The sequence below is a fragment of the Pelobates fuscus genome, chromosome 5 (genome assembly GCF_036172605.1).
Source record: "Pelobates fuscus isolate aPelFus1 chromosome 5, aPelFus1.pri, whole genome shotgun sequence".
NCBI lineage: Eukaryota > Metazoa > Chordata > Amphibia > Anura > Pelobatidae > Pelobates > Pelobates fuscus.
Window position 1 is genome coordinate 28,443,498 of NC_086321.1, and position 17,144 is coordinate 28,460,641.

Here is a 17,144-nt window from a genome sequence, read left to right on the forward strand (position 1 = left end):
CTTAATGAGCATGGGTACCAGTCAGACAAAGCCAAGTATCAATGCCAACAAATTTACCAGAGTATGGAACAGCATTGCCGTAAAATAGACATGGAAACCTTGAGCTTCCAGGGTTTATTAAAGGGTTACCTTACCATTTGTATAAAATAGAATTTTGACATTTACAATGCCTTACAGGGTATTATTAACTAGCTCCCCCCCCCCCCCCCTTAATCCTGTAATGAAAGTATAAATACAGCACTGAATGTAGTTTCCAGCTCTGGTTTGCATATCTCCGTCAACGTCACCGCTGCCCGCTTGTGTTCCAGACAAATGCTCCAATCAGACAGAGAAGCGTTTGATTGGACCATTCTACCGGCTCAGCGTGCATGGTAGGGGAGGAAATAAAAAAAAATTCAATTAATATCAATGCACAGAACCAGGGAGGAAGCACATGGGGGGCCTGAAGATCACAGCTCGTTATGTTTGTTGCCGGCACGTTGTGCGCTGAGGCCATATCATTTTTGCAGAGTTCCAGGCTGCTTAAGCCACGTGTGCTGGGGTTGCAACACTTGCAGATATCTTAGTATGTGCTGTGTGTCAAGCAGAAACTCTGCACATACATACAGCTACCTCCATGACCACTAGTACTTTGCCTATTAGCGTGTTGGAGTATTTTTCCAAATCAACTGCCCCGGCATAAATGCTGAATTTGTTTTTCAATGCACTAGAATTTGGTGTTTAGAGATACCCCCGTGTGTGCCTCTCTGAGTCAATGGACACCAGCCATTCATTGCTGTATTTATTGCTAAAATTCTGCCGTTTCCTATTTGTGTCAGTCCTCCGTGCTGAGTGTATCCAATCTGTACGCCCCCTCTTTCTGTCAGACACAAAGTTTCATTTTTTTCCCCCCATTTCCATCCTTTCCAAATGTAAAATATGATTCACACTGTCGTCAACACGTCTTTTGAAATCCAGAGAAAATATCTAAATAAAGCCTGGAAAGGTAGTGACATTTCCCCAGTTCATAATCCACGGAGTATTTCTCTCACTGCAGGCTTTTCTAGAAAGACAATTCATTTCTGATCTATATATACTCCGTCCGTTTTGGGATTCTGCGTCATGTTTAGTAGTATGTTACTGCTCCGTGTCTCCAGGAAAGATTATGCTGCTTAGAGCAATTTATAATATGCTAAGCCTTCAATATTAACTTGATGAGCAAGCTGCTTATTTGCCATTTAATTAAACGTTTCTATGTTGGGGTTTCATGTTTTCTATTTACCGTAATTTGAATTTTATTCAAGATTTGCAGAATAGTACAAGAAAGTAGAAACGATCTACAGGCATCCAAGAAGACTATGCACGAACAATGAAATGAGTAGAACTCAAAAAGAATAAAACTGATTCAGTCTAACCGTATTAACATAAGTATGCCAGTTGGTTGGGGATTTAGCTTAGCAATAGACTATAGGGAATTGGGTAATGAGAATGGATAACATTTTATGTCAAACATTAGAATTTCTGAGTGTGCACCATTAAAAGAGCTTAGCAAGGGTCAAAGCTTTAAATAGATCGGCGCGTGGGTTTTAAAATACCGGTAAATAGTGGAGATAAAATGACTCGTATGACTCAATAGTTGCTTAGTATAAATGTCAAATGTTGTTTCTCTGTGCAATCCGTGTGAATTTAGTATCACAGGCCTTTTTTTTTATATAAGTTCTGCTTATATCTGAAGGTCCACAGAGAGAGAGACCCCTTTAAAAACCATAGCCGTAATGCGATTGGCTTCTAGATTTTTTTTTAAACCAATCACAATACAACTGAAATTCAAATCTTGGTTAGTGATAAGAAAATCCACTAATAAGTGTTCAATTGAACACAGCTGACTTAACGTAATCTGAAGCATTGTTAGTTCTTATAAAAACAGAGGGATATTTAAAGGAGTGATTTGACCTACATTGTTAGGTTAAAAAAAGAAAGAATAAACCAGATAAATAACTTTTGTACTTGTGTGATTGATTTATTAATTGTATTTATTTATTAAAAAATGTTCACGCAACTGTGAAATGAAGACCAAAATCACTTTGCTGAAGGAATTGAACATTTTTCCAGTTTACTATATTGCCCTAAAATGCGAAATTCTCCAGTGAATTCCCAGAAAGGAATACGTCTTAGTTAAAGGACCAGTTTAGGCACCGTATTGACTTAGTCTAAATAAAGTTGTTATGGTGCTTGGAGTCCAGTTCTTGAACAGCTTAACCCCAACAGTTGCCTGTAGCACTGATCTCAGGTATCTGAATCTGAGTTACAGGTTGAGTGGAGCTGCCTTGCTAATTGACTAGAGAGGTCAGCTGATGCCCTATGCTAATCAGTAGCTCCCCAATTATAAAAAAGTTTTTTTTTTTTGTTTTTTAATGGAGAACTACTGTTTGGCTTAGAGTGTCAGGTGACCTCTCTAGTCAATCAGCAGTTGTTATGTCCTTCAAAAAAATCATTAAAAACCTACTTCTTCATAAAAGCCTATCAATTAAACTGTTAATAGCTCCCGACTGATTCCTCTCTTGCAACTGTCATTAGTCTAATACTATCCTTACCTTTTGTGTCACTACAGGGAGTGCAGAATTATTAGGCAAGTTGTATTTTTGAGGATTAATTTTATTATTGAACAACAACCATGTTCTCAATGAACCCAAAAAACTCATTAATATCAAAGCTGAATATTTTTGGAAGTAGTTTTTAGTTTGTTTTTAGCTATAGCTATTTTAGGGGGATATCTGTGTGTGCAGGTGACTATTACTGTGCATAATTATTAGGCAACTTAACAAAACACAAATATATACCCATTTTAATTATTTATTTTTACCAGTGAAACCAATATAACATCTCAACATTCACAAATATACATTTCTGACATTCAAAAACAAAACAAAAACAAATCAGTGACCAATATAGCCACCTTTCTTTGCAAGGACACTCAAAAGCCTGCCATCCATGGATTCTGTCAGTGTTTTGATCTGTTCACCATCAACATTGCGTGCAGCAGCAACCACAGCCTCCCAGACACTGTTCAGAGAGGTGTACTGTTTTCCCTCCTTGTAAATCTCACATTTGATGATGGACCACAGGTTCTCAATGGGGTTCAGATCAGGTGAACAAGGAGGCCATGTCATTAGATTTTCTTCTTTTATACCCTTTCTTGCCAGCCACGCTGTGGAGTACTTGGACGCGTGTGATGGAGCATTGTCCTGCATGAAAATCATGTTTTTCTTGAAGGATGCAGACTTCTTCCTGTACCACTGCTTGAAGAAGGTGTCTTCCAGAAACTGGCAGTAGGACTGGGAGTTGAGCTTGACTCCATCCTCAACCCAAAAAGGCCCCACAAGCTCATCTTTGATGATACCAGCCCAAACCAGTACTCCACCTCCACCTTGCTGGCGTCTGAGTCGGACTGGAGCTCTCTGCCCTTTACCAATCCAGCCACGGGCCCATCCATCTGGCCCATCAAGACTCACTCTCATTTCATCAGTCCATAAAACCTTAGAAAAATCAGTCTTGAGATATTTCTTGGCCCAGTCTTGACGTTTCAGCTTGTGTGTCTTGTTCAGTGGTGGTCGTCTTTCAGCCTTTCTACCTTGGCCATGTCTCTGAGTATTGCATACCTTGTGCTTTTGGGCACTCCAGTGATGTTGCAGCTCTGAAATATGGCCAAACTGGTGGCAAGTGGCATCTTGGCAGCTGCACGCTTGACTTTTCTCAGTTCATGGGCAGTTATTTTGCGCCTTGGTTTCTCCACACGCTTCTTGCGACCCTGTTGACTATTTTGAATGAAACGCTTGATTGTTCGATGATCACGCTTCAGAAGCTTTGCAATTTTAAGAGTGCTGCATCCCTCTGCAAGATATCTCACTATTTTTGACTTTTCTGAGCCTGTCAAGTCCTTCTTTTGACCCATTTTGCCAAAGGAAAGGAAGTTGCCTAATAATTATGCACACCTGATATAGGGTGTTGATGTCATTAGACCACACCCCTTCTCATTACAGAGATGCACATCACCTAATATGCTTAATTGGTAGTAGGCTTTCGAGCCTATACAGCTTGGAGTAAGACAACATGCATAAAGAGGATGATGTGGTCAAAATACTCATTTGCCTAATAATTCTGCACTCCCTGTATACCCCACTCCCTCTAGCATGTAAGCTCATTGAGTAGGACTCTCAACCCCTCTGTTACTGTGTGTCCAACTTGTCTGGTTACAACTACACGTCTGTTCGTCCACCCACTGTAAAGCGCTGCGGAATTTATTGGCACTTTATAAATAATAACATAATAATAATAATTATGGTGACCGAGTGTTTCTTAAATCTAACTAAATTGCATATTCTGTTCGCTAAACCGTGATTTAGTTTTAGTTTTTGGTTGTGTTTTTGCAACTTTCATGCTAAACATAGCAAGAAAACTGATCTTGCTATGTATGTCTACCTCATTGGAGAAATCAGTGCAAAATGGGTGTCTGTCAATTCGTAGTCCAACAGATAAAAAGGAGCCATAAATAGAGCTTAATATTTCCAGTAGCCATTGGCTAGTAAAAATGAAGCCTTGGTGAGTGTGACATAGACCATCCAGACTTGCATGGGCAAGTAACGTGTAAAGCCTGGCTAATAGCCTTTAGTTAAACTTCAATCATTGATGATGATAATGGACAGTTGTGAAGACACACTTTGTATGGTTCAGACAAGAAACACAATCTTTATTAACCTTTAGAAATGAAATGTGAGGTCAGGATATTTAAAGTATTTATTTACCATATTTGTATTTTCCCCAGGAAAACACGCCAACTTCTGGAAAAAGTGGTTTATCGTGGCGGCGGTAGTGAGACCGTCATATCAGTTGCCCGCTGGTACCTGTTGAGGCATTTACACGCCAAAAATGACGATGAGTTAATTGATGTAAGTTGTGTTCTTTGTTTAGTAATTGTTCCTGACGTATCATTTCGGTAAAAACATCACTTTCCTCTGTCATACGGTGTCATGCTAAGGGAGTTACTCCGTGCTGTTATATTATTATTATCATCATATGTCAACCATTTAGAAAAGTAGTTCTTTATGGTCAAGTTTTGATTAGCCATCCGGATGACAACAAGTGCACATTATCGTGTTAACACTAAGGGTATACAACACAGGAGTATTAAATACCGAGTATACTACTAGAGTATGAGTATGATTTGGTGTATACTGCACAGGAGTACAATATGCTTTGTATCTAATATTCTCATCTATAAAATGTTTTTTTTGTTTGTTTGTTTGTTTATTTTTGTCGCTACAGGTGCTTTTAAATAATTCCGAGATGAATGGAGACAAGAAAATCCTTGATCTGCACAAGAAACTGTCGGAAGTGTCATAATTTATTGTTCCACTGATCAACTGGAACTATGAAACAACTTTTTTTTTTTTTTATCTCCGTACCAGGCAGTTTCCCCACTTGTGTTCCATCCATTAATTTGTGATGCTGTTGCCAACAACTGGTGATATATGTGTAATTGTATACAGCGAATCTATGCAAGAAGCAAAATACGTCTGCACAGTAACCCTTGCTTCTTTACTACATAAAATCTCCATTGTTTCCAATTATTTTGCTGACGGTCTACAAACCTGGTGTCAGACCCCATTGACAGCTAATTATCCCGTCCATACACAGCAGAGATGTTCTGGCGTATTGGTGGGTCAGGCGGACAGGTTTAAAGGACATTGGTTTTATAAATACAATTCAGAAAGATAAGCAGAATTCAGCAGCTCAACAAGCCCCGTTATGTTCCCGCAGTCAGTCATTCTGACTTCTCACGTTCTCTTCTATCCCACTTCTGCTGAACATCACTGTGCTTTAACAAAAGCATGAGAACCTCTAACGCGCATTTAGTAAAATAAATAAACTGTTTTCAGCTAATATATTCGATCAAACACAAAAGCAGAGTGCCCAGGGCGGTGGCTTGCTGTGTGTTGCCTTGACGGATAGTTTATACACATTTGAATCCTATCTGTTGCCATCACAAACATCTCTATGCTAGCATGAAACACACTGGTTAGTTACGGTGAGCAGCTGTCTACAGCACTGAGGTCACTTACTGTGTGAAGTCACATTGTTGAAACTTTACTTGGTACTTAAAGGGACACTCTAGGCACCAAAACAACTTTAGCTTAAATAATCCGTTTTGGTGTATAGATCATGACCTCATGCCCATGCAGTTTTACTTGCATTGCTGCCTAGTAACACCTCTAGGTGCAGTCACTCAGGAGGAAACAAGAGATGCTTCCTATTTCAGTGCTGCACAATGTGCAGAATCTATGTTCAGCATCTCCACATTCTGCACTGAGCGCTCCCCGTAGAGATGCATTGATTCAATACATTCCTAGGAGGAGATGCTGATTGTTGCAGTGCATTATATTACCACGCATGCACAATAGCCTCCCAATGCTTTCCTAGTGAGACCAGTGTGGCAATGGAGAAAAGGTGAGTAAAACTACCTTTTAACTCCACTCTGAAGGGAGCCGGGTACCTAAACGGCGACTCCAGCAATACAGTATTAGGAATAAAGGTTTATATTAACAACGCTATAGTGTTCCTTTAAGCTTTCAGTGCCCTTGATATGTCAGTATAGCCACAAACATGTCTTTAGATTTCCATTGTCTGGAAGGGGTTACTGTCCTGCGGCTTTGACATGCGAATGTTATCGGCTTCAGTCTTAAAACTGTTGGACAATTTATAACTTGTTTGTCAACAAACTGAGAGAATACATCACCTTGTATGATGTTAACTTTCATGGAAGTTAATGTGATAAATTTAAATGAAAAGAAAAATACATTAATTAGCACTGATTTCACATTTGTTAATTGCAAGGATTCTGCTGTAGACAACTCATCAAATCTTTTTTTGTAAAGAAACCTATTACATATGGGTACAAAGTCAAATATATCCGCTATATGGAACAACACTTCTGCCAATAAACTACAGTCGGAATATGTAAACTTTTTCAGCTTGCAAGCCTCTTATTTGTGCTTCACTCTTTAGATTTAATTTGCAATACGTGAGCAACATTAAGTTAAGATATCCTTTGTTTGTAAAATATCTATATCTATATCTATATATATATATATATATATATATCTATATATAAATATATATACTGTACCTTGCACACAGGCTATCAATCAATTGCAAAAAAACGGGTGCATTACCAGGGCCAAATTTCCATAGATACAAGTTGAATGGCTGCACTCACGGGTATTTCTTTAAAATATAACTTTTTATTGTGGTTCCATAAAAGAATCGACGTTTCAGTCCAGCATGTGGACTTTCATCAGGATTAAAAAAACATTAGAAAGCATGTTACATATATAGGAATGCAATTATTGAAATAAACATGTATAACTCACCCCAGGTGTTGATCGTGTGAATACCGGCGTCCCAGCCGACAAAGTGCGCATGTGCAATATTGTGCCCGCCCCTTTGCGTGACGTCATCACGTCATATTGCCGCCGTTGCTATAGAAACGCGGGACAATGAAAGACCGTCACCATAGCAATACTATGCTAAAGATTCACCCGGTTATAGTGTCGAACTAACTGCTCGAAATCAGTATATATTGGACTTGATAGATAAAGTACAAAAGTGCAAAAGTATTAATATTGTCTATTTACTACCTAGTCATCAGTGTGTGAAACGTGTAAGGCAACTGAATAAGTTGCTAACCAAGATATATGTGGCATAAAGTGCCATGTGTATCAATAAACTAAGTTGCTATATGTGGCATAAAGTGCCAAATGTATAAATAGAGTTAAATGCATGAAATGCATAAAGTGATACATTTAAAGTGACAAATAGTTATAAAAGTGACAAGTGCTCACATCCATTAAAGTGCTAGTAGTGTCAAACTAATCCACAACACTCTCTCTCTCTCTCTCTCTCTCTCTCTCTCTCTCTCTCTCTCTCTCTCTCTCTATATATATATATATATATATATTAACACATAAAAAACATTAAAATATTGATAATACACATGGATGGCTAAAACTAATATGGAGGTAGATATATATATATATATATATGTAAATATTATGTTGCTACTGTATATCTTATAGTGTATATATAGCATTTAATATTATATATATATATATATATATATATATATATATATATATAGATCGATAGATATAAATAAATAAATATAGAAAAAAGTGTGTGTATTTAGATCTGCAAATAGACACCAGGAATCCCAACACCTAGTGATGTGTATGTGCATAAAATAAAAATTGATACCGCACTCTGATTTTTGAAAGTAGTAACAAGTGAAAACAAAGATGTATTCTAAAGATCGTACATACAAAATATTTCAGTATTTGTAGATCAAGAGTTTGAAAAAAAAAATTAACAGGAAATACTTCATGTATATATAAAATGTAATATATATATATATATATATAATATAAATATAAACCAAGAAAGTTATGGTGGGGAAAATTGTGATTGAAAACCTCTTACACCTGAAGTCAGGGGAAAGTCAATACATTTTAAACACAGATCTGCACACCAGTCAAGCCATAAGACTTGCTTTTCCCACAGAAATCACAAATTTGCAGTGATGTTACTACTGCAAAGGATTCTGGGTGGGCATATGCAAATTAGTTCAACAAAGAATCGCATTTTTACCTAATTGTTCCATTTTAAACATGAATTCCTTGAAATGTGTTTAATATGAAATAAAGGCTCAGGGAGATTATTAGTCTCTTAGGGAGAAATCTCATAACATGTAGGATTGTGTATCTGCTGTAACCCAATCTGTCACCATTGTAAATAGACTAAGAACTCAATTTGGGAGAAGCTGCTATTGAATATGAAGCGTATGAGATTGCAGTTCGTTGAGAGTGACCACCATATGAAATCATGAAAATATTGTCTATGTACCACCGTAACATATGATGTTATTCCCCAAATCATGTGAAATTGTCTTTTTCTCATAAATATGCATGTATGCACCAACATTGCTGTCCTCATTGAGGGGCCAGTGTTCGTGGACATAATACAAACTTTCAAATTTAAAATAATTCAAAGTAAGACACAACAGAAGGACAAATTCTACAGCGGAACTTACCCGTTCATTGTATTGTGGCAGAATATATATAGATAGAGAGAGACTACTTTGTCATATGGCCAAGACCATTTTCGAGAGCATGTGTCTGAGAGAAGATTCCACTGCTTCATCTTGCTATTATCGGAATTGCACACACGATGCACAGTATGTGCCTATAGTGAGGCAGCTCCTGGCTGTTTCATCTGAGGACCTGGCTCAAGAACATGTTGGTGACACTAAGGAGATAGGTATACCACACGCCTCTATCCCTGAACACAAACATACAAGGCCCCAAATGAGACATTCTGCTTGAAGGTGTGCAGACGCCAAAAATGAATATTCTGCTTTAAGATGTGTAGAGTGCATGTCAGTGACAAAAGCAGTGACTGGGTTGGAATGTCAGGATGACACTAATAGACTGTTAATAAGTAGTGATGGGTTAAGTGTGTGATTGACAGGGAGAGCAAAGGTGAGTGTCACTACTAAGAGACATTTTATGGTGTTTAATATATAAAGTGTAAACCTGCAGCTCCTGTTTAAAATTTACAAATACCAAAAAACACACTATCACACATAGTTAAAACAAACAGCAACAACATGATGCAGTAAAATGCTGGAAATCAAATAAATTGAATTCTTCAGATTGAGATTCTGGAGGAAATGGCCATAATGAGGAAGTAAAATGATTTCCAATAATTTAAATTTTTTAAAGAGTGATTGGGGAATCTCCAACGGCCAGAACATTTTCCCATTTTCACTATAATGTGGTCGTGTCACAAGTGATAGCTTGGAAACATTTTCACGCGTTGATTATCAGGTTGTCGAAATGCAAGAGGTTTTCTAAGCTTAATGTATGTTAACGCCGCCTCAGTTCAGTGATTGAAAGCTCAGAGTAATCTGCAATAAATAAAGTCATCAAATAGCCAGTGAGAGTCTGAATATGCAAAGTCACAGCGTTCATTACTGAACAAAGACTGGAGAAAGGTAACTGTGTTTAATAATGCAATACTTTGTCTTTTGTTGTACAAACAAACATTTAGACTTCTCTGCAACTCCCTACGGCTTGATGAGGGTAATAGTTTTAGATGTTTATCAATCTTTGCAGAGGTATGAGGCTGTTTAACCAGACTTAAGACGTCCCTGAACTCTTTCTATACAATGATGTTTTGTTTGAGTTTTTTTGCCATTTATTTTAAAGGAACAGAAGAAGCACCATAACTGTAGCATGCTTAGGTCTTAGCTTATTAGCTGAGAGCACTGAACTAATCTCTCAGCCAATCAGCTCTGTGGGCTAGTAGGAGCTACTGGCTCCACAGAAGTCAGGCGTACCCCAGGTAAATTGTCAAGCCATTCGCACTTTGAATACGTACCCTGGAAGGATTACTTACGGATAATGCTTACTCCTTGCACCATAATCACCACTGTGCTTTGTAGTGGTTATGGTACTTTAAGTGGAAAAAAGTATTCAGATTTTGCCATGTATAATGTTCTAAGCACGTTCCCCAAAAATGCTGCAAAGTCTAACAATTCACATTTCCTCTAGTACTTACACCAGTTATGGACTTTCCGTGGACCTATACCTGTATGTTTAAAGCCTTGAGAGGGAAATGGGAAATTTAGTTCAAAAATCGTATGGGGTGCTAAAGTTAACCATTGCTGCCCTATACTGCTTTTGGATCTTGCACAAAGTGTATTGTGTAACCAATGGCGGAACTAATGTAAAGAGGACCCTGGTGCAAGAAATTATTTTGGGTCCCCCTCTAGCGCAAGGGGGCCAAAAGTTAGATCACCATCTGTCGTGCAACTCGAACAATGCTTTGCCAGCTGAAGATGTACCATTTGTCGTGCAGTGTTTGTGCATTTGAATGTTAGCATGTTTTTATATAGAGTTTGTGTGTGCATGTAGGGGTGCATTTGTTTGTACTGTTACCATTGGAAGGCAGTGGTGTGTTTGTGGATAGTGTTTGCCTTTGAATGCAGGGGTGTGTTTGTATGTAGTGTTGGTTTTAAATGCCGGTGTGCTTTTGTGTGTAGTGTTGGTATGTGAATGGAGGGGTGTATGTATACAATTTTGGTGTTTTAAGACAGATGTGTGCTTGTATGCAATGTTTATGTTTGCAGAGATGTGGGGATTATGATTATTTTATTATTTATAAAGTGCCAGCAAAATTCCGTAGTGCTGTACATTGGGTGGACTAACAGACACGTAGTTGTAATCAGACAAGTTGGACACACAGGAAGAGAGCGGTTGAGGGCCCTGCTCAATGAGCTTACATGCTAGAGGGAGTGGGGTAAAGTGACACAAAAGGTAAGGTGAATATAGGGATGAAAACTTTTGGTGGACATCACATCCCACTACTCCGGGACATCAGCCTCGATACATACGATAAAAAAATTATACACTTCCACATACAAGTTTACAGATACACAAACACACTAAAACATACACACTGACACACATAAGCATACAAACACCCTGACACAAAAATACATGCACACAATCACACCGACACATCGTAACACTGACACTGGTAGTTCCGAAGGTGCGTGTAACAAGGTAGCGGCTCCTATCGCACTCAGTGTTATTCAATAACCTTCTAGAGCGGGTCAAACATCAACACTTAAAAAGATCAAACAGTCCCAGCTTTTATGAGGCAAATTTGTTATAGATGCATCTCTGAAACTCCAAACTAGTCATGTAACACTGCAGTGTCTGTGGGCCCAGGGCATACGTTAAAACTAGAGAAATCTCAATATATCCTTCCAGGGGAACCAAGGGGCCTTTTCACTAAACAGCACATTGTTGCGTAATATAGGTAACAGAAGCAGATTTGGTAAAATTCTCCTCGTCAGGTATAATCACCGCTTGGCAGTTTTAAACTAAATTTAAAAAAATTTCAATTCTCAATTTACCATAATCTGCTTTTTAGTGAATGTACCACAATGTCTGAAAACTTTTAGGATTGTGTAAAATATAAATTAAAGCGACCATGTTCTAAAGATCTTCATCTTGATTTATTTACATTATAATTGTTTCCTTAATTTCATACTCTGTAAAACCAAAAAATTCTGACCGTCGCACATGTACTTTGTGAGTTATGTCCGTGATTTGCTCGTAATTACATACATTTTAGAGAGGGTTCTCTAAATACTTGACATTCATTTATTTCAGAATTTTGCATTTAAAACTGCTTTAGTTACGAATGCAAGATCACAAGATTAATTTAATAAACTTATTTTAAAAAATAATAATTGTTAAAGTATTATGCCCCAGCACAAAATGACCAAAACAAATAGTAACGTCTGCAGTTGATCTTCTGGATCGAGGAGTCCAACTCTCCAGCTCGACAATTGACATTGCCTCTACCATGCAGAATAGCAGGCTCAAGAAAGTAATATCTGGACCCACAGAGTCTCAGAGTAACACAGATTGTCTCGATAACGAGCAAGGAGAGAGATTTATCACCCCTCTTGGCCTCTTCTGCAATCACAAATAAATGAAGTATGGCGGTGGGCCTGCAGCATCTTGGGAGTCTTCAAGAAATGATGCCACAACGCTGCCTCTATCCACAAATACAAAATTGTGCTGCTTTGAATGTAGAAAATCTTGATTTCATTTCCAGGGGCTCCATTGTGTAAAGTAACACACCGCAAACCGTTAACGGAAATTGGCAGAAATTCTCAGATGTCCTTCAGCTCAATCATCTTGCGCCGGATTTGCTTGATGTCTTTTTGGACTTTTTTAGTTTCCAATTTCACCTTTGAATCTTGTATTAGTTGGAGGGAATTGAGAGATTCCTGAATTGCTTGAAATCCTGTTGAAGAATAAAAGAAATGATGTGGTTTATATTTTAATTAATCACCGTAACTTAAAACCTCCAACACATTATACGCGACTCGCTGTGTACATGCGCTGAAAGCAGGAATAGATAAAAATTTGTTCTATTCTTCTAATAACACTAAAAAATACCAGCACCCTTTTATTTCCCTTCCACCCCCACGTTAATCTAAATGAAGACAGGCGATTTGAATAAACCAGATTTACGGATTTTGAAAATGGAGGGAGTCTGTGGGATATACTTTAAAAATGTCATATTTTGCCAAAATACTCCCCTAACTAAAGAAGATTATGACCACATTATTAGCAAATGATAAGAACCACTTTAGGCACAGAACACATCTAAAAAGGCATTTAGCTGTGTTTAGAGCAATTTATACCCTCTCATGTAAGCGTTACCAAATCTGCCTTCAGATAAATGTGTCATTCATTTTCTTGGGTAAAACTATTTATAAACTATTGGGTTGTGTATAAAATCGTTTCTGTTCTAAAAGTGGAAAAGGAAGTGGAGTCACCGCACCAGTGGCTAAGCTACATATTCACTTTCACCCGGGGGAAAGAATTCAGTTGGGCGCCCCTTCTTTATTCTATCAAGTGCAGGCAGCCGGTGCATGGTGGGACATCTCCCGGCCTTCCCAGCAGCCACCAAGGCTTCTGAAATGATTGTGTTGTGTGTAAGGGGGACTGCTTGAGGTCTTTGTGTGTTGTGTTTATGGTGAGGCTGTGTGGGAGGCGACTTTATTATGAAGACTATTTTCAGCAGGTGACTTTGAAAAGGTGAGGGGTGTGAGTGTGACATAGTGAGGGCGATAAGTGTGACAGGGTGTGTTGCATGGTAAGGGGTGTGAGTTTGACAGGGTATGAGGAGTAGGTATTATAGGTAAGAATGGGGGAGTGTAACATAGTGAGGCGATAAGTGTGGCAGGGTGAGGCGTGTGAGTGTGACGGTGTGTGGCGGGGTGTGAGTGTGCAGGTGAGGGAGGGGAGTGTGACAATGTGATGGGTGGTGAGTGTAACAAGCTGTGGGTCAGAATGAAGGATGGTGAGTGAGACAGGGTGAGGGGTGTTTGTGTGACAGGGTTATGGGTGGTGAGTGTAACAGTTTGTGTGGCAGGATAAAGGATGGTGAGTGTGACAGTGTGTGTGGCAGGGTGATGAGTGGAGAGTGTAACAGGTTGTGTGGTAGGGTGATGGGTGGTGAGTGTGACGGAGTGTGGCAGGGAGGGGAGTGTGACAGGGTGAGGGAGTGTGACATGGTGTGTCGCATGGTGAGGGTGGTGAGTGTGAGAGTGTGTTGCATGGTGAGTGGTGTGAGTGTGACAGGATGACTTACTGATATTAGAAAGCATTGAATTGGCTAAAATACATTCTGATTGTTTCAGCAAAGAGGTAGATCAGAGGCTGGGCCAGCATCGGCAGACTGTCAAGTTGCTGAAAATAAGGTGAGTTTTACTACCTTTGAAGGGGGCTAAGGGAGGACAAGCTATCAAAAAATTGTTTTAACACTACAGGATCAGGAATATATATTTATTTGTGTTCATGGCCCTTTAGTGTTCTTTTAAAGAAATCATGACACGGTGTAATATATCATATGTTGTTATTCATCGGAGATTGTATGCATCTAATTTTAAGACTTGCTAAGGAACAGATTATTGTTAACCCCTTAAGGACCAAACTTCTGGAATAAAAGGCAATCATGACATGTCACACATGTCATGTGTCCTTAAGGGGTTAATGTGTCCTGATATGTAAAGCCATAGAATCCAAAGAGGCTGTACTTTCTTTTCCCCATGGCTGTATATAGATACTATGAAATGCATCTCGATTTCCAGGCAGCGAAAGAGTTAGAAATACACATTGAGTGATTTGTTCCTTAACTGAATGTTTTAACTTGGTGTGCAGCTTGTTAAGGCAAAAGGAGCCTATTCTCAGGAATCCAAGATTTACAGGTCAATTATAAGTCTTGTTTTATTTATTACTGTTTAGTGTACTTTCCAGCAGGTGCACTCAATCCTCTCGAGTTTAATGCGCCTATGACGAATGATTAGCTTATGATCAATTGCTTCGCCCAAAATGCGTCGCTGCTCTTGGTGTATAAAATATCAGAACTATTTCTCACCGATAAATGCACCATTGACCTTGCTGACAGTTTTGAGAGTTTCCGAAGTTCTGCTTTTTTTTTTTTTTTTTTTTTTTAATTTTATTTTAAGGCACGAATACTTTTAACCAATACAGTGTGTGGACAGATAGACGTATGGAACATTTAAAAACAGGCCCCAGCTAATAAAACCTGGTCTATGAACTGCTCAGAATAATTCGATATTTAACCTGTCTGGCACAACACAAAGCAATGTTCCTCACCTGCTCTGTATTCACTTTTCATATTCTCTAACTCATCCCAGATGTCTGCTTGGGATTTTATCATTCTTGCCGCCATTTTGTTGTTGGCCTGTTTCTGGCGGCCGAGCTTGGACTCCAGTCTCTGTAACTCATCCTTATCGTTTATTTTTATGGTAATGTGATGTAAAGCCTCCTGAAACTTGGTATCTGTTGCATCCTGTAAAATACATGGTTTTAAATTTAGAAAGCTAAAACAGGTGACAGCACATTCTGAGGAATTCATATTGTACCGAGATCTGTCAGAATGCCAATCCGATTGACAGAGAGAAAAGATCTTCTGCTGATCTCACATCAGCTCTGAAACTAAACAGAACATGATTTATTGAATTTTGTATTTAAAGGGATAATCTAGGCACCGTGACAGCTTCAGCTCAATGAAGTGGTTTTAGTATCTAGGGTCCCTCGCCACCATACATTTATTCAGTGTTATTATTATTATTATTGGCATTTATTTATTTTGTTAAACCAGTTTTTTTTTGTCAATCTTTCTTTTATTAGAGGCAGTAAATATGGGATACAGAAGAAAAGTCGGTGGGAAACATACGATTAAGTAACAGTATGGGTTTGATACATCAAACAACAAGAATAGATTACATTTCCAAAGTACGATGCCTTATTTTTTGTTTTCAGATTTTGTTTTAAGAGCTAAATAAGATAAGTTTTGGCTATAAGCCTGAGTCAGAAATACAAACTATGGTTCTGAGGAGGCATATTAGTCACCTTTTGAGTCATTAAGGCATAAAGTTAAGCGGGGTACAGAGTGGGGATAGGAAGGCAACAAAGTTCGATATGAGGGAGGTAAGATACAATGTACCGTACGGTATCTCTGAGTGACTGCGAGCCTCTTAGTGTTATTGAGATGAGTGGTGCTAGTGAGTATTTCACAACAATATTGTAAAGGGCAACACGTAAGAGAGATCGCTAGTAGTGTTATGCCATCCGTGCTCTAGGGTAGGCTAGTCGGATAATTATATTGTAGGCTTTGTTTTCGGCGATAAGCCAGTATTAGGGGAGTACACAGGGTTAAGGTGAGGGGAAATGGGAAGCTAGGGGGCTCTCTCTCCTGCACCTTGCCGGCGGGCGATGAGGGTTAGATTTTACGCTTTGCCCAGGTTCCTCCTATATAGGTGCGCTATAGTTAAATCTTTGTGTTAAGTGATAACTTAGTGTGGGGAATCCTTGCGGGTAATAGCAAGGTTGGTGAGTGCTGTAGTGAGAGGATGATTCCCAATGGTGGAGCACCTGTAATTCTGGGTTGTGAACATGTGTATGGACTGCGTTCGTCTGGGTGCCCGGGTATTTTGCGAGCTTTCAGCCTATACCTTGTGTGTGGTTACATGAAGCTCTCCTGGGTGGCGCCCAAGGGAGGTCGCTAGTTACCAGAAGTCAACTGTCAGACGGGGATCACCTATCAAGGTGTCACGTTTCACGAAGTAAGTATGGGTATTCTAGGGTCACCTAGTCACAGTCATCCTTGGGCTGTTGTGTGTGTATCGTGTCCCCGTCATGTGTCGGTCATGGGCCTCTATATATAATAATGTACGTGTCGCTACCGTTGAGTAGTGTGGTGAGGATTAAGGTGCATCCCTATCTTTTTGTCCACCTTGCGGCATCTATCTCCCCTCTAACCCATGGTTGGGCCTTTCAGGGTTCACCGGTAATGTGATGAGAGAAGGAGGCGTTAGTACTGGGTACCCGGTCGGCCTGGTAGTAACCCTCGTTGTCTAAACCATACATGGCAAGTACCGGGCGTGTTCGGTACGGGAGGCAAGGAGAGGTGAAAGCAGGTAGAGCAGAGTGAGCAAA

General features: G+C 39.2%; 2 protein-coding genes across 4 annotated transcripts in view; one reads left to right on the plus strand and one right to left on the minus strand.

The window, feature by feature from the left end:
• The window catches only part of SKIC3 (SKI3 subunit of superkiller complex), a 105,675-nt gene extending 98,677 nt beyond the window's left edge, over window positions 1–6,998 (plus strand). For all 3 annotated transcript variants that reach the window (XM_063453685.1, XM_063453686.1, XM_063453687.1), the window contains exons 40-41: window positions 4,802–4,925; window positions 5,302–6,998. In XM_063453685.1, the coding sequence (XP_063309755.1) occupies window positions 4,802–4,925; window positions 5,302–5,379 (202 nt within the window). In that variant the 3' untranslated portion in view covers window positions 5,380–6,998. The remainder of the gene's footprint in view (window positions 1–4,801; window positions 4,926–5,301) is intronic.
• A 5,459-nt stretch (window positions 6,999–12,457) lies between these two features.
• Window positions 12,458–17,144, minus strand: part of FAM81B (family with sequence similarity 81 member B) — a 35,932-nt gene continuing 31,245 nt past the window's right edge. The window contains exons 8-9 of the mRNA XM_063456751.1: window positions 15,300–15,495; window positions 12,458–12,915 (exon numbers count right to left, since the gene is read on the minus strand). Of these exons, the coding sequence (XP_063312821.1) occupies window positions 12,782–12,915; window positions 15,300–15,495 (330 nt within the window). The 3' untranslated portion in view covers window positions 12,458–12,781. The remainder of the gene's footprint in view (window positions 12,916–15,299; window positions 15,496–17,144) is intronic.